Here is a 20451-nt window from a genome sequence, read left to right on the forward strand (position 1 = left end):
AGATTCATCGACCTGGTCACGACTTGATACTACGCCACATAAGTGGTCGACAATGGGGACAAAAAGACATAGGGGGTTCTGAAAGGTCATTTGTTGTTGCATTAGAGACGTAGCCAGCTCCAGGATACAACAAGTCCTGTGGGAGCCCCAGTTCGGACTTGAACCTGAACCGTTTCCAAGTCATGACTGACTGACGTGTGACGACAGCGACACCGGGTATCATAATCAAACATTTGAGCTCCTGCTATTAGCTGCCATCGTGGGTAATCTTCACGTTCGTATCACAGCCCCACGTGACCCAAAATCTCAAGGATTCTGCTATCACGCGTGAGTCGTGCGTGGGTGACATGAAACCCTGTGATAATCACTCGAATAATCACATGGTCAGTCGCCTCAGTAATCGGCATCCACCTCTCGCCTTATGCCTGGTTCCATGAGAAACGCGCTTCTTCTGGCCTCGTTCACCAAGGTACATCCGCCTCGATCGAGGCCAACACCGATGTCCTTCTTCCTCTTCTCCATTGCTTTGAGTGTCTCCTCGGCCTCAATCTTCAATCCGAGGGCGCCCCGCTCACCTCTCTGTCGATGAGCTTTCAAAAATGCCCTTTGTGCCTGCACATTGGCATCGACCTCGGCGCCATTGGCTGACTCCATGCCCATGCTATTGCTGCGGCCGGCTTTACGTGGTACGGTGGAGGTTATGATCCATGTGTCAGAGGGAAGATCGTCGTTCTTGTCGATAGAAAGCGCGGGTGTAGTAGCGCGTCCACCGGCATCGGAAAGGAATCGTGTCTTCGCGGCTTCAAGGGCCTGCGGATCTGTAAGAGATTGTTCTAGTGATTGTGCTTGCAGCGGGATAGGAAAGTACGAGGATATCAATGCACCGTGCCTGTCAACTTCAGGGGATGAAGCTAATTTGCGGCGTTTATGGGGATGTGTGTCTGGCTTACCAACTGGGGAGGTGCTGGGTCCGTCACCCAACTTCATGGCCATCTCATGCAGGTGGGTTTCGTTGATGTGCTCGATCCAATCGTCCACATTGTCGAAGGCCTCCTTTGGGTGATAGTGACCATCAGAGTCTTTCTCGGGACATCTCTTCCACCAGCATTCGAAAGGTAGCTGCTCGCCCAGCTCGTCTTCTTCAGGATAGTGCTTCTTGCGAATGTGTTTCCGCAAAGTGCCCAGGTTGTGCAGTTCCGCTTTGCAGCGCATCCATTTGCACTTATAGACTGGTTGAGTCTGAGGCGAGGCGGACTTGCTGGGGATCTCAACCTGAGGATTGCTGAGAGACGTTCGCGCGGTCTGGCGCAAGGCGGTGAGGCTGGATTGCTTGTTCTTAGATCCAGGTGGGCGGCCACGACGTTTCCCGGAAGCGAAGGTCGGTGTCGAACGATTCGCGTCACTCATATCGGATGCGCGTGAACGGGGACGGCCGGGCTTGAGCGTTGCAATTGCGGGTGCAGCGTGAGGAGCAGGTGCACCATCGGGATCGACACTTGCTTTACGCTTGCCTGGAGTAGCGCTGCTCTCAGGTGTACTCTTGAGCGAATCGCGCAGCTTTGATGGCCGAGCTTGACTATGATCGCTGTCCTGGAAGCGTTTGTTTTTACCCGAGTTGAGGCGGGCGAAAAGAGCGGGGGAAGTGATGTGCGCAGGCGCAGGTACCGGAGACGCGGGGATCTCGGCGGTCGCGTCGCCTGAATCGACCTTGCTTGTTTCGGCCAAGCGTGGTTCTGAGCTTGCCGAGCTCGCTTCTGCTAGAGCCTTGCGCTCGGCGCGCTCACGTCGCTTGTGCACTTTCTCGCCAAATCGATAGCGTGGAGGTCCAGCTGGAATGTCAACGACATCGACCTTCGGTACAGGAGGTCCGCCTGGATCGATGGCGTCCCAGTCGAACGTAGTCAAGTCCGAGTCAAGCTCAATATGACTGCCTAACAGGCCAGCCATGTGTGCGTTGAGTGGCCTCTCAGTTGGATGGCGCCCCGCAGCGATCATGATGTCTCTCGCCACGGTTTTCGGGTCGTACCACTCTTTCGTCAATGCCTCGTTCATGTTGACCGCTCTGGCCAAAATCGGTTTCGGCTTTTTTGGTGCCTGTGGAGGATGGGGTTGAGCAGCATGTGCACGGGGTGCCGGGTACATCAAGCTGCGAGGGCCTGGTAAGAAGGCCACTTGAGGAGCGGCGTTGACTGGTTGCTGTCTCGAATCGCCACTCATCTGGAATTGACGAAGAATGTCGGGTTCTGGTGATGCACTGTTCCCACGCGCATTGCTCGATAAAACGTAGTTCTCGTTATCGCTCAGCTGCGTAAGATCCACAAGCTCGGAGAAGTTACGCTTCCGTGCCAATGCCTCTTTGGATCCCGGAGGTGGCTCTGGCCTAGCGGGTGGCAGAGACTGGCGCTTGTGGCTTCTTCTCACCTCGGGTTTCACGTATGGTGAAGAGAAATGGGCTTGAAACCCTGCTTGCGGAAACAGCATGCCCTGCGGTGACGCTCCAATGGGCAACGGTGTTGGTGCATGCCCGGTCGGACCTGCAGAACCCATCGGATGATAATGCTGCACAGGATGGCCTGGAGGTTGTGGGGCTTGCATGTGCGGCGGGACAGCATGTTGAGAATGGTTCATTATGGGTGGGGGATGTGGTGGCTGGGTCATGATCGGCGGAGGGTGCTGGAAGGCGTTCATCGCAGATGTCTGCATATGCGGGGGAGGAATGTTGGTGACAGCGTGCGGTGGCTCTTGCTTCTGTGCCTTCGTAAGATCAGGAACGCTGGCCAGAAGCTGTCGCGCGAACTGCCCACGTTGAAACGTGAGGCCCCTCTTCTCGAGCAAACCGCACAGGTCGATGTAGTTCGGATTCTGGTCAAGCATAGCGGTAACTTCCTCGGCAGAGATCTCAACCGAATCATTGGCCTTATCAGCTTTCAGAGCTTCGACAGCAGCTTTTGCCAACGCCTCTCGTTTGTCTTTCGGCCACTCGACACCCCCTCCATCACTTTTGGCAGGTAATGGCTGATTGGGGACAGGCCCAGTGGGGGCGGGTGCTTTGGGAGTGCTCTCGACTGGGGCGGCATTATTCTTGGGATTCACCTGATAGGGATTTCGTATTCGTCGTTCGGCCGGAAAACGTCCTAGATCTGGTAGTCCTTTGTCGTTATTATCCACGACAACCTTCCAGCCATTTAGAGGAACACTGAGATCGACTCCAGGAGGATGTTGAGGAGGAAGTCTGCGTTCTCGTTTCTTGGATGAGGAGGGTTCGGAAGACTCAGTAGAGCTCCCTGACATCCCTTGCGGCGTTAATTGTGTGGCTTGAGGTCTAGGCTGAGCCTGAGCTGGCACCTGAGGAGGGGCCAGAGGTACACTCTGAGGGGCCATTTGAGGCGAGGCTGACGAAGCAACATTGTTCGGCGCACTAGTAGCCGTGTTGCCGCCTCCCTTTCTCATATCGTCCCAAAGCTTCTGGAACATGGCAGGATCTTGTTGCCGGAATTCCTTCATTTTGTCCATCATGTGCTTCATCTGGAGCGCCATGTCATCGGCAGCTGGTGGCGAAGTCGAAGCCGCGGCAGCCGCATCCGCTTGTGGCTTCTTCGGCTTTGGCGTTCTCTTGATCTTTTCAGTCTTTTGTTGCACTGCCTTCGTTTTCGCTGCCTCTGCGGCGGCGGCCGCCGCTTTTGCCACCGTCTCCTCCGCGAGCCTCTTCCTTGCTTCTTCTTCTTCTTTCAGTCGTGCTTCATCTTGGACCCTTTTCCTTTCCTCTTCTTCACTTCGCCGTGCTTCCTCTTCTAACCTACGCATCTCTGCTTCCGCGGCTTCTTTCCGTTTTCGCTCATGCTCCCTATGATATGGGTTGAAGACTTGGCTTGGGTCAATATACGTGGGCATAGTGTCTTGAGCTGCGGCCTCTGATGTTGGCACAGGTTCCTTGTTCGATGCCACCAGATTTGAGATGCTGTTGGACTGAGAAGCTGCAGATGGCTGGTTAGCTTTGGATCTCTGGGTGCTGCTCGTGCTTTCCGCCGGCGCACGTTGCTTTGACGAATTGGGACTTGAAGTTGCGGGGCGCAACTGTGCAGATGAAGCACGTCCATGGCTCTGGGCTGGCGCGTATGATGAGGCAGAAGACTGAGGTGCCTGCGTCTGCATGGCGGTGTTCTGCTGGTTCCTTCGGCTCATAGCACCAGCCAGTGCCTCTACGACGGACGCCTGCTGCGAGGTGGTTGGGGCGGTCGTGGCCGGAGGATTTGTCGAGCATTGGTGCTGTTGTGGCTGCTGGAAATTATGCATTGGCGACTGCATACGAGCAATAGAGCTGCCACCCGTACCTCCAACATACCCAAACGACCCCGAAGCTGCTGGTTGTTTGCTGCTAGATGGGGCGCTGTCCAAGCCTGAGGCATATACTAGGTTGTTCAGGCCTTGCAGGTTCGAAGCCCTCCCCGAGGTATTGTTGGAGTTGTAGCTATCGTTGTTTGCAGCACTCTGCGAGGTGTAGCCGGAGGTTTCTCGTCTGTAGTCATACTGACCCTGCTGCATGTGGCTGTCTCTCCACGCTTCGTTTCCATATGACTGCTGGTTGGCGCCCCCATAGCTGGACTGTGGCTGACCGTGGAAGTCGTAGGCAGAGGGCGTATGCTGCGAAGGGCGTTCGTTCGCATATGTAGACGGAGCATAGTTATTAGGTTGCGCTTGTCGTTCAGATGAATAGGAGGCCTGCTGCTGGTCCACATTGTAGTAAGCTCCATAGCCATGGGACGGCGCATACGACATCGCGACCAGAACGTATCGTATGACATCCAAGTATTCTTCTCCCTCATAGTTGCCTTAATGTACAGATTGGCGTCACTGATTGCTGCATAGACTGCAAGGTAAAGTGGTGCATAGTTACTGGCGCGCGGACAAAGTCGTCCAACTTGAGGTTCAACTCTGTCTACACAGAGAATAAGGTGACCTCAGGGAAGGTGTGTGAGAGTAGAGATTAACAACGCGCAGCGCAGACAGTGGTGCTCAAAGTAACAACCGCAAGTCGCAGGCGGGTCCAGAGGCATGTGCAAGCGCGCCCGCCCCAGGTCTTGGCGCGATTTGCAGATCAGCTTGCGGGTGCCGAATGTTGAACTATCTCTGAATCTCTATCAAGACACCTCGAATAGACAGCCATTTCGCCTCGACAGTCCTGACATTGGTCATTGTCTCACCTCTCAGCCAGGAGCATCTCGTCTTGAAAGTACGCGACTTGGTGTGCGGGACCGATACACGGCCATCATGGCCTCACCCGCGGCCCCTCTCACACCTCCCGCCGAACCCTCATCGACTCAGACCCTCACTCAGACGCAGACGCAGACGCAAACACAGACACAAAGCTCAACGCAAGTGCAAGTATCGCAATCTTCCGGCCAGTCGGGTACCAATCGGGTGGAAGCACTCCTAGCGCAACCCTTGACCTCGCTCTCCGATGATGGCACCTCAAAACGACCGCGCGACCACCGGCTCATACACCTTCTTCTCGCATCGCACGGTGTGAATGCCTATCAGGAGCGCGTTCCCCTGCAGCTCATGGACTTTGCCTACCGCTACACATCTACCGTCCTCAGCGATGCGCTGCACATCCAGCTCGAGGGCTACGACCAATCCGAGAATGCCGGCTCCAGCAAGAAGGGGGCCGCCAACAAAAACAATGCCAACAAGTCAGATGAGGGTGATGTGTCGTTGGCAGCGTTGCGCATGAGCATTGCCTCACGACTCTCGCATCAGTTCACCGGTCAGGGTAATCTGCCCAAGGAGTTCCTCAAGCAGCTCGCCGACGAGCGCAATCGCATCTCACTGCAACAGCAAGCCAAGGACGAGAAAATCAACTCCGGAGTAGTAGTTGGTGGTGTTCGACTGCCGCATGAGCAGCATTGCTTGACCGGCATGGGTTGGGGATTGAAGAATGAATGGGAGAGTGAGGGCGAAGAAAGTGATGAAGAACTTGACCTCCCACCCGCGCCGGCTATGCCCGAAGGTGGTGACGGCGGGGATGCACAGATGGAGGATATGGAAGAGGGAATGGAAGACGATGAAGGTATGGGGACTATGGAAGACGTCTTCGGTCCTGATGGTGGAGAGGCCGGTAAGGACGACGATGCCGAGATGCAGGATTCATGACAATAGCAAGGCGTTGAAGGCATCAGCTCAAGTGGCAGAGCCGCGCACAAGCAGCTCCCACCGTACTTGGGCAGTGTACAACAAGGACGGATCGACCTCGCCATCCCGGTGTGGGGCATTTACCCACGTTGACATGGCTCATGGGTTAACGTACCAACCACAAAGTGCATGCACTGGAGTCGTTGGCTTGGATCAGCCATTATAGACCGCATTCGCGTCACATTGACCCCCCATTGCGGAACCCCCATCTCTGGTGCTGTTTTTCTGCCACGTCTACTCTTTACCCCACGCATAATCCCGCCCGCCAAGAGGCAGTAGATAGCCGCACGCGCTTCTCCAATCTGGGTGCAGTCAAACCCCCTCGGTTCCGACACCGTTCTGTGCCGGTCACCACGGCCCGAAGACTTTGGTGCATCTGGGGCCACTGAGCCTCTAGCCTTCCAGTAGGCTTGGTCATATTTATCCGTCAGATTCCCACTGTGTACTCTTTCGGTGGAATCACTGCTGGTTGCTAGTTGCTTGACTGCTGCACTGCCCGACCGGTGATCGCTAAAGCCAGCACACAGGCATCGAAGCTTCAATCAATATGGGTTCCACGGCTCCCGCCTCGAAACAGAAGTACATCGTCGTGCAAGCAGATGGGCTGTATCCAGTACGTGTCATGCCCGACGGTGCTTCGCGTGGTTCGGTCCGCTGTTAACGCTCTGTACCAGGATGATAAAGTAGAGCAGCAACTCTTCAACGAGGACCCTACACACGACTATGAGGTCGAGTATGTTCAATCGGATCTATGGCCGACCGGGGTTGCGGACATGAGGCCATGGTCTGCCATGGACAAGGATCTACGTGAGCGCGCAGATGGCCTCATGGTTCTGAAGATGCACTTTGGCAAAGAGGACCTTGAACTGTTTCCCAATCTGAAAGTGTACGTCTTCCATGTCTCCTGAGGCAGCACGAGCACTGTCCAGCTAATGACGCCCAGTATCGTACGCATGGGCGTTGGGTATGACCGACTTGATCGCGTCGCTCTCGCCGCCCGAGGCGTCACAGTCTGTAACGTACCAGGTTGGTTTCCCCTCTAAAGCCAGATTTCCTCTGCGGCCCATTCACCACCCCTCATTTCCCAGCCTCAGACAGGCGGGCCACTTACCTCAGATTGCAGATTACGGCACCGCCGAAATCGCCGACCACGCGCTTGCACTGTCACTTTCCTTACGCCGTGGTATCCTTCTGCACAACGAGCGCCAGCGAGGCCCCAGTCCCGCGCCCTGGATGCAGATCGATACACCTCTAGTAGAGCGCATCCAAGGCACCACTTTCGGCATCCTAGGCCTGGGACGAATTGGTACCGCCGCGGCACTCCGAGCAAAGGCGTTCGGCTGGAACATCTTGTGGTACGATCCTTACAAGCCGAACGGCACGGACAAGTCGCTGGGTATGGAGCGGACCAAGGACATCAAGGAGCTGTTCAGGAGGTCGACGATATTGAGTGTGCACTGTCCGTGTACGCGAGATACGAGAGACATGGTGGGCTATGATTTGTTGAGTTTGATGCCCAAAGGATCGATTCTAGTAAATACGGCGCGGGGTGAGATCGTGGATCTGGATGGCGTGGAGCGGGCCATGAAGGAAGACATCATCTCGGGGGCCGGTCTCGACGTGCTGCCTGAGGAGCCAATACCAGAGCCGGCACATTCCTTGATTCAAGCGTATCGTCGAAAGGAGGACTGGTTGATGGGCCGTAGGTGCTTTCCAGAAGTTGTCCCAATTGACGTGCTGACTGCTATAGGGATGGTACTTACCTGCCATAGTGCATTCTACAGCCCGGGAAGCTTTGTCGATATAAGAGTGAAGTCGGCGCAAACAATGCGCGATGTGTTGATAGATAAGCTAGACAGCAACATCATCACACCGGAGATGGAGTGAGGGACAATAGCCAATGTCGGTAGTAGATATAGAAGTTTAGATTGGCTTCAATGCCCAAGATGCAACATGCAGAACAAGTGGTCCTTGGGCGGATAAGATAGAGTTATTCGCGACGAACTTGCGAATTGATCGTGACCAAATGAGCGTCCAGCATATTGCACAATGCGATGCAAGACTGAAGCAAGCGTGCGTTTTGGTACAGACATGCACTTCGGGGACCATTTCCGAAACGCGAGAAACGCGACCAAACGCGTCTAATGCATGGCAGGCAGAGAAACAGGCAACCACGGGCAGCTCCACTCTGTATCAAGCGACCACCGCCTTGCCGATCAGATTATTTCCTTAATGCACGAGCGACTGCGACTGTGATAGGCGGCCTGCATTTGCAGGTTCTGTCTTCAAGTGTTGAGCAGTCCGTCCTCTCGTCGATGCTCCTCTTCATGACTGTTCTTTGACCTTTTCAAAGTGCCGGTAGTTTTCATCTCCTAGTGGCAACCAAAGCAATCCGGACACCATGTCTGACACAATCCGCATACTCGTCGCTACTGACAATCATGTCGGTGCCCATGAGCGAGATCCCCACCGCAGCGATGATTCCTGGAAGACTTTCCACGAAATCATGGAACTGGCCCGTGATCGCGAAGTCGACATGGTGCTTCTCGCCGGCGACCTCTTTCACGAGAACAAACCTTCTCGGAAGTCAATGTATAATGTCATGAGATCACTGCGACTCAACTGCTTGGGCGCCAGACCTTGTGAACTTGAGATCTTGAGCGATGGCTCCGAACAGTTCGATGCAACCTTCGACTACGTCAACTACGAGGATCCCGACATCAATGTCAGCATACCTGTCTTCTCTATTCACGGCAATCACGACGACCCTTCAGGAGATGGACACTACGCCGCTCTCGACCTCCTGGCTATGTCAGGCCTCGTCAACTACTTCGGTCGCACTCCAGAATCAGACAGCATTCACGTTAGACCTATACTATTGCAGAAAGGTAACACAAAGCTAGCTTTGTACGGTATCTCAAACGTCCGCGATGAGCGTCTGTACCGTACTTTCAACCGTAAAGATGCCCCTGGCGTCACATTCTATCAGCCGGGTACCCAACAAAGCGATTGGTTCCATATGATATGCGTTCACCAAAACCATACTGCGCACTCCGAAACCAATTATCTCCCCGAGAATCTTCTCCCTCAGTTCCTCGATCTCGTCATCTGGGGTCACGAGCACGAATGTCTGATTCAGCCGACCTTAAACCCTGAGATGGGCTTCCATGTCATACAACCTGGATCGAGTGTGGCTACGTCTCTCATACCCGGTGAAGCCGTAGCGAAACACGTGACGATACTCTCGGTCACCGGTCGTGAGTTCAAGAATGAACCCATCCGACTGCGTACGGTTCGTCCGTTTGTATACAGAGACATCGTGCTCGCCCAGGATAACGTGGCCAAGAAGATTGCGAAGACAAGTGGGCACCGTACAAAATTGACTGCTCATCTGATCTCGATTGTAGAAAACATGATTGAAGAGGCCAGAAAGGACTGGGAAGAGGCACAGAAGGAGGGCGGCGCCGATCCTACTAAGGGCAAATTCCCTCTGCCGCTAATCCGCCTTCGCGTTGAATATACGTCGCCCGATGGTCTATCCAAGTTTGATGTCGAGAATCCCCAACGATTCAGCAACCGCTTCCAGGACCGTGTTGCAAATACCAACGACGTTATTCAATACCATATCAGGAAGCGGAGTGCTGCGGCCTCGGCCGTTGCGAGAGCCAAGAAAGACGCCGAGAACGACAAGGCCATTGAGAGCAGAGTCGACAACCTGGAGAATATTCAGGTTCAAAAGCTCGTCAAGGAGTTCCTCGATGCACAGAGCTTGACGATCCTCCCCACCAATTACTTCGGTGACGCTGTCAATAATTTCGTTGACAAAGACGAGAGACATGCGCTTGAAGAATTTGTGGAAAGCGCTCTTGAGAAGCAAGTCGGTCTTTTGGGCGGACAGCAGGATGATGATGAGTCTGAAGAGGAAGGTGCAGATCTGATGACGCAGATTCAGGCGATCAAGGAGCGGCTTGAGACCGAGTTCGCCCAAGGTAATGCGAGGCCTGGAAAGAATAAGAAGAGGCTCAAGGCCCGACCGGTGGACTGGGACACTGACAATGACGGTGAATGGGAGGACAATCCGGCCGCCCTGATTCGTGATTCGCGAAGTCAGAGCGTCGATGCATTGGATGACTCTGACGAAGGTGGCACGCCGGCTCCGGCGCGCGGTCGTGGTCGTGGACGCGGACGTGGTGCCGCAAGCACTCGAGGAAAAGTCACTACTGCTCGTGCAAAGAAGCCTACTGCTCGCAGCAGAAAGGCTGTCATTGAAGATGAGGACGATGACGAAGATGAGGACGTACCAATGCAGGATGTCTACGACGATGAGGAAAGCGACTCCCAGGCTATGTTCATTAGTGACAAGCACAAGAAGACCGCACAGCCCAGCAATGGCACGGCTCGTTCTGCTAAGGCCGCAGCACCGAAAAGCAGTAAGGCGGTACCTGCTGCGAAAGCTACAGCTACAAGAAAGGCGCCGGCAAGGGGGACTACAGCAAGCAAGACGGGCACCGGAAAGCAGGCCACGCTGAACTTCAGTGCTAGCCAGGCCAGCGTTCTGGGAAGCGGGACTGGAAGGAGCGGAGGCGTTGATGTTGACGACATCGAGGATGAAAGTGATGGCTTTGAAGAGGTGATCCAGCCTGTACGGCGACGGCGCTGAGCATGGGTTAGGACTCCGGAACGCTACTGAGGTAGCGCTGAGATAGAGATGAGGCTGCCATCAGACCCGACGATACTAGTAATGGCCGCAGTGATCCTTGGCAAGTTATCTGTTCGAGCATGCTACGAGCAGCCCTTTCAAGATATCTCACAACGCATCCTTCATAGTTTAGGCCACGTATGCAATTTCGAGGACCAGCTCGGGCCTGTGAGCGTTGCCCTTTCTTGTCGTCAATCTCCTTGTTGCAACTCGTGCAAGTGTTTGTGTCTGGTCAACAATAAGCAAGCCCGTTGATGGCATGTATGACTTTGCTAGTTGCACATTCTCCTGCTTCTTGATTCTTTACTGATTGATGCACAGCTCAGGCAGGAAGTCCCATCATGAGGGACCCCGACACGGATTTCGAGCTGGCTGCTCTGACTTCCCGACATCTCACTTTGTTGGAAACGGGAGACTACCACGATTTCGTTCTCAAGGCCGGCGGAAGAAGCTTCAAAGTACACCGCTGCATCATCTGTCCTCAGTCTGACGTGTTGAAAGTGCTCTGCGATGGTCCCTGGAAGGCAAGTACCGATTCATCTGCGAGGAGGCGGACCGCCAAAGACTGAACGTGCTGACTTCGAATAGGAGAGCGATGACCGCGAAGCTACACTCGAAGAACACGATCCAGAGGTTGTGGAACAGGCGCTGCTATTCTTGTATGCCGGTAGTTACGCTGACCGCATCCCACCGCCCATCGGTGTGATCGAAGAAGACGAGGAGGGGAGCGAAGACGTTGACGAGAAGAGCGAAGAAGCTGATGAGAAGGCTCGTTCCGAATATTACGGTCAGTATTAGTTCGACGACGATTCATCTGTCCCGGGCCTTTATTGACCAACGTGTCGACAAAGCTATGGTCGCCGCATTGGCTTTCAATACCAAGTTGTACCTGCTCGCTGACTTTCTCAACATCAAGCCATTACTGGTTGAAGCAGTCAACTGCTGCGGTCGCATTCTCCGGGAACCAAGCACCATCACCTTAATGGTCGAGCCAATCGCCATGGCCCTCTCGAACACCCGGGCAAACGACGAGCTGTTGCGTCCACGGATCATCCAAGCGTCGTCAACGCGAGCCATTACGTCCAATCTTGCGCCACACTGGAAGGAATCATTCGCGACGCGGAACCCCTAGCCTGGAGGTTGCAATTAGATGCCAAAGCGGAGCGAGAGTCTCTCGAGAAGCGGCTCCAACAGGAGGCCGATGAAATTGTGCGCTTGACCGAGGAACTCCAGGATCACCGTGAGAGACTGTCTCAGAGCGAGTCTCGATATGACAAAGTGGTCAAAGCTATCCATATTCATCAGTTCTGTCGCAACACCACCTGCGGTCAGACGTTCGGTGCAACTGTGCTCCCCAATGAGACGGGCGTCGTGCGGTGCAGGAGATGCAACTGCCGACATTTGTTGGATTCTTGAAGCCGATTGAGGAAGCGCCAGCAGCAGCTGGAAGGTAATCAATGTGCATGAATTCGGCGGGCCGTCGAGAAGGAGAAGTGTACAGTTAACCCTGGGTGGATCTGAACCGCTTAAGTGGTGTGATTGTTAGTCGCTTCTGCGGTCTGTGCCTGAGTAATGCCGTGTTACAGTTACAGCTGCCAGACCGCAATGCGAAGACCCTGCCACCGTCATCGTGTTCGAGAGTGGTCAGCTTCGAACGACAGGTTCCGTTGCGGCCGTGAGTGTTGCCATTAATCAATCGAATGGTCGCCTCCAACTCCTCCTTCTCGACTCTGAGTTGCGAGTAGTTGAACTCTAGTAGTCCCATCTGAGCCTTGACATCCTGCATCGCCTGCACAGACCTCGTTTCCAGCCGCCCCGCAACAGGCTCTTCCGACTCCAGTCTCTCAACGATGTCCAGAATAAGCGACCGCTTAGCTTGGAATCTTGCCACCTCCTCTCAATACCCGTGTGCCGCTTTCTTGCTCTCATGCTCGGCCGTGAACGCTTCTTCTGGGAAGACGCCGAAGACCTTGGAGAGGGATCTGTGTCTCCGGGTAAAATCGTAGCTCTGGACGCTTGTGTCTCTCGGTGACTGTTATTTCGTCTCCGTTGATAAACCACAGAGATGTTGGGGTAGTTTGCGCAGAAGCGGAGAATATCGGCCCTGAGCTGTTGATCAAAAGGCGTTGTATTAGAACAAACCAGGTCGACTGCTGCCGCAAGCTCTTCCAATTCGATGTCATTATTTAACAGAGACTTGCACATAGTGAAGGCTTGCTGCTTGAATCCGTTGGCAGCGTAGGCGTCTGCGAAGACGTACTTGTTGATGTTGAAAGCAAGCATGTTCTCACTTGGCTGTTGAACGGCAGTCCAAGCCTTAGCGTAGAAGAAGCGCGATGCCTGCTCGAGAATATTCGGGTCCGCGCTGTCGAGCCTGACATGTCCTTCTGCATTTTCCTTAAGGCCGTCAGTTCGATCAAGATCAATATAGCGACGCTGTACTACCGACCTTCCATAGTCCACTGTAGAGTGCTCGCCAGAACTCGGACTCTTTCTCGAGAATTTCTCAATGAACCTTGCATTCTCATTCCTATCATTTCACGACCGAGTCATAGTTGCTGGATGAATTGTACAGTATATCAAGATTGCCCGGCCGCAGGACGTTTTGTTCTTGGGAGCCCGCTGTCGGTTGACATGTTGGACCATTAGCTTATTTTGAGACGTCCGGCACTCCGCCGCCAGCTTCGGCGAAAGAGACGTTTGAAGGTGACTTGAAATACTCATCACTTCATGTGCCTGTGAGTCATGCAACAAGCAAAGGGTGTGATAGTCTGGTGGTGAGGCAGTCACCAAGTCCGGTGGAAGCCAGAGTCAAGAAATGCCAAACGGCCCTAATACGCGAAAACCACTTTACGCGGTACCCGCGTTTCCTGTAAGTGTACAACGTCATCAAAGAACGTTGCGCATCCCTGGACAACGTTCACAATTTACAGCCTGCGCCACCAGCACTGAATTTGTCCCTGCCATGGCTACAGTGTGGCCCAAGACTTCGACTCTCGATTATGGCTAAGATCCAAGCAGCGACGGTTTCTAACCAAGTAGTCAATCGAAAGCGGAAGCGTACTCCCAAGGCACAACCGCCATCAGAGCCGCCACCGGAAGGCGAAGCGGCAGGGGACAGCACTACCACAGTCCCCACAAAGACAAATGATGGAGGAAACAAGCCCCGACGGAGAAAAGATGCCTCCAAACCGCCCACGCTGAGGCGTGACTCGTCGACTAATCTGGTCAATTCAGATATCCCTTGGCCCGACCACTTCAAGTACCTGTCAAACTTGCACCGAGCTTTGAACCTCGTCTATACTTTCTGCTGTACGAGGAAGCATTTCGCGACTACATGGAACAACATAAAGTCAGCAGTCGAAGGTCATATTAAGCGGCCACTCGTTGAGGAAGATGTGGCGCAGGTCAAGGCACTTGTCCCCCGGGCAATACACTTCGCCTACGTCGATGAAGACATGCTCGCGGTCACACTCGCTGGGGAAGGAGGAGATATCAGTGCCGGTCGCGCGGACTGGTTTGGAACTAAAGACCAGGACAAACGTGCAGGCGAAGAGGTCGACGAGCTGCTCCTGTTTGAGTTCGTTGATGGCGATCTCAAGCGCCAGGTCCGGGATCCCAAGACCGGGGAACCGGTCAAAGCAACTCAAAAGCTTCGAAATGAGGAATTGAAGATGCCGGTATTCAGCCAGAAATCCATGCTCAAACTCATCGACAAGCGAAACACGAAATTTACATCTGCCATCAATGGTTTCCTGAATCAGTGCGCCGAGGATGGCGTTGATGCTGTTGATAAGATCAAGGCTCTAAAGGATCAATATGTTCCACTACCAACCATCAGTAGGCCTTCGACCCCGAAGCCCGGGAACAAGGCACCACAAACAATACCCAAAGAGCGCAAATCAATATCCGAGATCGTGCAGGAGCTGACCGAGATGGAGTGGTATACTCATCAGATTGTGCCAGACGGTCATCGGGTGTTCGATGCACAAGAAGCAATCTATGGCGAACTGGAGTTCCCACTGTCTCAACATCTCGTCAATGCTCTATACAACACACGGGGCATTACTCAGTTCTATTCGCACCAAGCCGAAGCCATCAATAACCTTCATAATGGTCATCATGTCATCACCTCTACCAGTACATCATCTGGCAAGAGTTTGATTTATCAGGTGCCCATGTTGCACGCGTTGGAGGCCGATCCCCAAAGCCGCGGCATGTACATATTTCCTACCAAGGCGCTTGCCCAAGATCAGCGGCGATCTATGAAGGAGCTCTTGAGCTATCTTCCTCAGCTGGGTGATGTGATGGTAGAAACGTTCGATGGCGACACTCCCATGGCCGAGCGGAACCTCATCCGCGACGGTGCGAGGATCATCTTTACCAACCCAGATATGCTTCACATCACCATTCTACCTCAGGAGAGCACTTGGCGACACTTCCTCCAGAACTTGAAATATGTCGTTGTTGACGAACTCCATGTGTACAATGGTTTGTTCGGTGCCCATGTCGCCTTCATCATGCGGCGTCTGCGCCGGATCTGTGCGGCTGTTGGAAACCGACGTGTCAAATTCATTTCCTGCTCCGCTACCGTCAGCAATCCAGAAGAACATATGAAGACTATCTTCGGGGTCGACAACGTCAGACTAACCGACTTCGACGGTTCGCCATCCGGCCGCAAAGAATTTGTGTGCTGGAACACACCTTTCAAAGACCCGGGTGATCCTACCTCTGGCCGTGGGGACGCCTTCTACGAAACAGCACGATTGCTAGCTGAGTTAATTCTGCGCGGTGTCCGTGTGATTGCTTTTTGTCGCATACGAAAACAATGCGAGGTCCTGCTCGGCGCTGTCCGCTCATACTTCAACGCTATCGAGCGTCCCCAGTGTGCTGCGTTAGTCATGGGATACCGCGGTGGCTATTCGGCACAGGATCGTCGGCAGATCGAATCCGAAATGTTCTCGGGTAAGCTCATGGGAATAGTCGCAACAACAGCTCTGGAACTTGGTGTGGATATTGGATCGCTCGATGCAGTTGTTACCATGGGATTCCCGTATACAATAGCCAATCTACGGCAGCAATCTGGTCGAGCTGGGAGACGTAACCGAGACTCCCTATCAGTGCTTGTTGGCGACTGCTTCCCCGTCGACCAACATTTCATGGCCAATCCAGATGAGCTCTTCACCAAGCCCAATTGTGAGCTTCAAGTTGACCTTGGGAACGAGCTTGTTGTTGAAGGCCATATCCAGTGCGCCGCTTATGAAATGCCCATCCTACCCGCCGAGGATGCTAGGTTTCTCGGTGCGCAGCTCCCACAGATATGCACCAACAGACTCGGTGAACCTGACGAGCACGGCTTCTACCATACCCATCCTCGCTTCCGCCCGGTTCCGTCCAAGCATGTCTCCATACGGGACACCGAGGACGATTCCTTCGCTGTCGTTGATATCACTCATGGGCGAAACCTCGTGCTTGAAGAAGTTGAAGCTTCAAGGGCATTCTTCACACTCTATGATGGCGGCATCTTCCTTCACCAAGGGCGCACATACATGGTCAAGGAATTCTCTCCCGAAAGAAAGATCGCCAAAGTGCAGCTCGTCAAGGTGGATTGGACAACACAGCAGCGCGATTTTACCGACGTTGATCCCATCGAGACAGAGCAGGTCCGACGTGCCAGTCGCAACAGCCTCACCAAAGCATATTTCGGCCGGATCAAAGTCCATGCTGTTGTATTTGGCTTCTTTAAACTGGATGCGAGGCGCAGGATTCTCGATGCCGTGGCCGTTGACAATCCTCCCATCGACATTTTCAGTAGAGGGTTGTGGATCGACGTCCCGAAATTTGCACTTGATATCCTCAAGCGAAAACGTATGAACCTCGCCGCGGCCATTCATGCTGCGGAGCACGCAATCTTGAGCCTGATGCCACAATTCGTGGTCAGTATGCCCGGGGACGTGCGAACTGAATGCAAGAATGCTCTGAAGGAGTTTGCCAAGAAGGAGACACAGCGAAAACGTCCGGCGCGGCTGACTTTCTACGATGCCAAAGGCGGTGCTGCAGGCAGTGGTATTGCGGCGAAAGCATTCGAGTTCATCGATACACTCCTAGAGCGCGCAGTGTTGCGTGTGGGAGAATGCCACTGCGAGGAAGGCTGTACTGAATGCATTTGCGATGAGCGATGTAAGGAGAAGAATATCATCATGAGCAAAGCTGGGGCCGGAGTCATTCTGAAAGCACTTATTGGCAAGGAAATCGATGAAGACGCTCTGCCGGAGGGTGAAGAGGAGCGAGTACCCGAGGGCGTCGAAACCATCATTGGTGCAATAGAGGTTATGGGCGCGAACGGCCGGAGAGTCGAGACCCGGGCAGATGATGGGAGGTGGGTCAAGAGCGAGGAAGAGATGATTGTCATCAAGGACGAACCGGAAGACTGAACAGTCATGAGCACCTTACCCATCATGCCCCAGGTCTTTGCTACTAAATCAACACCATTGAACCGAACGAGCTGACTCTTGCGCCACGAACCCAGATTGCTCTTCACCAGACTGGTTCCTAGACAAGTTTCCCTTCCTCGACCCGCAGAAGCCCCATGCCATTACATCGCCGACATGCTCGAATACTTCTCGTCCAATTCCCCCATTCACAGACAAAGAACCCCCGCTCCCTCGGGACGAGCGTGGTCTCCATGGACGCCACCACCGTTCCTGCGGATCACCTCGTCCCGGGCGTCGCTGTAGACCGCATATCCATAACGCGCCAGCAACATCATGGCGACCAGCGAGCCCGGCGTCACCCGAACCGCACGTCTCACCTTCCCTTGCCTTGCCAACCCCGCAAACTCGCGCTTCTGATCATCACCAATCTCCACAGTCTGCAGCGCCTGGCCACATACGTCCCTCCATACCTGCTCGGCCCGATGAGCCTGCGCCTGGAGTGCATTGCGCCACGTTTTCAGTGTCTGAACGGCCGCATCCTCTTGTTCCTCCTCCTGCTGCTGCTTTAGGCCAGCCTCTTCCAGCGCCCCAATCATGTCCTCGACGCAGGCTTGCGCGGTCAGATCCCGATTCAAACCCGCCAACGATTCCCGCCGCGTGTATTCCGCATTCATCTCGGCGACTTGCTCCCTCTGGAAGGGGCAGGAGGTGGATTTGAGGGAAGTTGTGGGCGTTGTCGCCTCCGAGGATGATGATGATGATGATGATGATGATGATAATAGTCCCGCCACACCAGGCGCCGCGCCCTCCAGCTCTCCTCTCATCCGCTTCCGCTTCCGCTCTCGCGCCGCCATACGCTGACGATGTTCGGAGGCGGCTTGCTGCCGGGGGGTCACACGCGCGAGCTCCGCCAAACTCGGTGGTTGTGCCGGAAGCCGTGTTTTCTTATTCGCCACACGGTTCTGATGCTGGGTTCGCACCTTGAGCCTGGAGCATACGACACGGCCCTCTAGTGGTGGGGGTGGAAGCTGGCTCGCTGGAAAGACTGGTGGCGATGACAACATTGAGGCCGCGGCTGTCAGGGCAGCGAGACGTGCGTCGCTCGCGCTGTTGGGATTGCTGGTCCGGATGGACGGCATTATTGGATGTGTCTTACGGTGAGTTGCTGCTTGGGCAAGGTTTAAGAACTACTACAAGTTGTGTCTGCAGTGGAGGTTGTGATTGCTGGGAAATAGACAAAGCACGCAGGTGGACGGGAGGCTGCTGTCCTACTTATATCGTCTTTGAACTTGACAGTGGTAAACGGCTGACGCTGGGACACCAATTGCGGTATGTTTTGACCTTCCTTTGTAAGGTATCTCAGACGGTCTCGGTGTATGGGACAGCCATGGGAACCACCGAGACATCATGTTGGAAATTCGACCATGGGCAGCCATGTCAGACTTGCTTGCTGCGTCTGTTTTCCTGAAGCATATGATTCAGAAATTCAACATCCCCAAGAGAAGGTTCTTGACCGTACTCTACCTGCAGTGTTGACTACATGACCTTGAGACACAGCGACTCCAGGCACTCAAAAGCCACGGTACAACGCATCCTGCTCAAGACCTTCCACCTTACTTGTCACCACCCTCCCATCCTTGACAATAGCCAGAATCGTCTCCTCCGGCCGCTCCAGTATGGTGATATCCTCCAGCGGATTCCTATCAAGCACCAGCAGATCCGCAACCATCCCAGCCTCCAACGCACCCAGCTGCCCTACCTTCCTTAACGGCTCCGCAGCATTGATCGTGGCGCAACGCAGCACCTCGGCGGGGCTGAAGACCTGGTTCAGCAACCGGAAGCCGCTGCTCTGCTGGTAGTGGGCGCCGCCCAGCAGGTCAGAGCCGTAGCAGACTTTCGCGCCCGTCTGCTTCATGATCTCGAGCGATTTGCGGCCGCTCGCGACGATGACGCGGAGCTTTTCCTTGTTCTGCTGGTCGAGCAAGGTGTCGAAGGGAGCCTTGGAGAAGGCTTCGTAGGTGCCGAGAGTGGGAGTGAAGGTGACGCCTTTGGCCACGCAGAGCTCCGCCGTCTCAACGTCGATGAAGTTGGCGTGCTCGATGCCCAGGACGCCGTTATCGACGGCATGTCGGATGGCTCTTGGCGTGTAAGCGTGCGCAGTCGTATAGGTGTCGAGATACGACGTGGTCGTCGTGATGGCGCGGATCTCTTCTGGCGTGAATTGCAGCATGTCGAGTGGATCGTTTGGTGATGCCATGCCGCCTCCACACATGATCTTGATGAAGTCGGCTCCTCGACGCAACTCGTCTCTGCTGGCCTCCAGGCATTGTGGCACGCCGTCGCAGATGCGCCCAAGACTCGGTGTGTCACCACAGCAGCTAGGCGTACGTGAGTCGTGTGCGTCACGGAAGTCACCATGGCCGCCTGTTTGAGACAGAGCTCGTCCGGCGATAACCATGCGTGGACCGGGAATCAAGCCTTCATCAACGGCGGCGCGTAGACCAGCATCGGCGCCACCTGTGTCCCTGATGGTGGTGAAGCCGCGAAGAAGCATGGTCTTGAGGACATAGGAGGCTCGCAGATGGATGGCGCTGGCCGGGTGGTTGTATAGTGTCTTGAAAGACAGCCCGCCAGGCGCTCCCGTCACGTGAACATGGCAGTCGCTCAAGCCAGGACAGATGTATTTGCCTTGCAGATCGATAGACGCCGACTCTGATGAATTGCCGCCGACCTTGTCGATTTTCCCATTCGAGAGTGTGATGGTTGTATTGGAAACAATTCGTCCTTGACGTACGTCCACTAACGAGGCATTGATGAGAGTAATGCTAGGCACCGCACTTGTCGGCGCCCAAGGTTTGTCGTAGTTGACCTCTGCCATATTGGAACTGGGCCAAGTGATGACTCTGTGTGGTGGTTGCGTAGTCCGTTACACGAAAGGACATTCCAGACTTGCTGCCCAGTGATTGTTTATCAGTTGCGTGTCCGATAGCTGGTGGCCGAACCGACACTTACCGACCTTGTGCGGAGAAGAGGCGGAAAGGGGCTCCAGATCGGCGCCGTTCGAAGGCTTCAAGACCTAATAGCACTATTCCCACTGATGCACCGTGCATAGCCTAATCGGTGGTCACT

The 20451-nt window shown here is 54.4% G+C and overlaps 7 protein-coding genes across 7 annotated transcripts; 4 read left to right on the forward strand and 3 right to left on the reverse strand.

Annotated features, from left to right (window-relative positions):
• Positions 1 to 393: 393 nt before the first annotated feature.
• HMPREF1541_03735 (uncharacterized protein) lies at positions 394 to 4776 on the reverse strand (the record flags this gene model as incomplete). Its single annotated transcript, XM_008718085.1, has 1 exon — positions 394 to 4776. The coding sequence occupies one exon, from the start codon at positions 4774 to 4776 to the stop codon at positions 394 to 396; it is 4383 nt and encodes a 1460-aa protein (XP_008716307.1).
• A 492-nt stretch (positions 4777 to 5268) lies between these two features.
• On the forward strand, positions 5269 to 6150 carry HMPREF1541_03736 (uncharacterized protein; the record flags this gene model as incomplete). The annotated part of the gene is made up of 1 exon (XM_008718086.1): positions 5269 to 6150. The coding sequence occupies one exon, from the start codon at positions 5269 to 5271 to the stop codon at positions 6148 to 6150; it is 882 nt and encodes a 293-aa protein (XP_008716308.1).
• Positions 6151 to 6788: 638 nt separating this feature from the next.
• HMPREF1541_03737 (uncharacterized protein) lies at positions 6789 to 8076 on the forward strand (the record flags this gene model as incomplete). Its single annotated transcript, XM_008718087.1, has 4 exons — positions 6789 to 7075; positions 7133 to 7215; positions 7313 to 7891; positions 7940 to 8076. The coding sequence occupies 4 exons, from the start codon at positions 6789 to 6791 to the stop codon at positions 8074 to 8076; spliced, it is 1086 nt and encodes a 361-aa protein (XP_008716309.1).
• A 514-nt stretch (positions 8077 to 8590) lies between these two features.
• Positions 8591 to 10849, forward strand: HMPREF1541_03738 (DNA repair protein (mre11); the record flags this gene model as incomplete). Its single annotated transcript, XM_008718088.1, has 1 exon — positions 8591 to 10849. One exon carries the CDS (start codon positions 8591 to 8593, stop codon positions 10847 to 10849), a length of 2259 nt encoding a protein of 752 aa, XP_008716310.1.
• Positions 10850 to 13890: 3041 nt separating this feature from the next.
• Positions 13891 to 17322, forward strand: HMPREF1541_03739 (uncharacterized protein; the record flags this gene model as incomplete). Its single annotated transcript, XM_008718089.1, has 1 exon — positions 13891 to 17322. One exon carries the CDS (start codon positions 13891 to 13893, stop codon positions 17320 to 17322), a length of 3432 nt encoding a protein of 1143 aa, XP_008716311.1.
• Positions 17323 to 17528: 206 nt separating this feature from the next.
• HMPREF1541_03740 (uncharacterized protein) lies at positions 17529 to 18461 on the reverse strand (the record flags this gene model as incomplete). Its single annotated transcript, XM_008718090.1, has 1 exon — positions 17529 to 18461. One exon carries the CDS (start codon positions 18459 to 18461, stop codon positions 17529 to 17531), a length of 933 nt encoding a protein of 310 aa, XP_008716312.1.
• Positions 18462 to 18892: 431 nt separating this feature from the next.
• Positions 18893 to 20200, reverse strand: HMPREF1541_03741 (uncharacterized protein; the record flags this gene model as incomplete). The annotated part of the gene is made up of 1 exon (XM_008718091.1): positions 18893 to 20200. One exon carries the CDS (start codon positions 20198 to 20200, stop codon positions 18893 to 18895), a length of 1308 nt encoding a protein of 435 aa, XP_008716313.1.
• Positions 20201 to 20451: the final 251 nt, after the last annotated feature.

Source organism: Cyphellophora europaea, assembly GCF_000365145.1.
Source record: "Cyphellophora europaea CBS 101466 unplaced genomic scaffold supercont1.3, whole genome shotgun sequence".
NCBI classification, from domain to species: domain Eukaryota; kingdom Fungi; phylum Ascomycota; class Eurotiomycetes; order Chaetothyriales; family Cyphellophoraceae; genus Cyphellophora; species Cyphellophora europaea.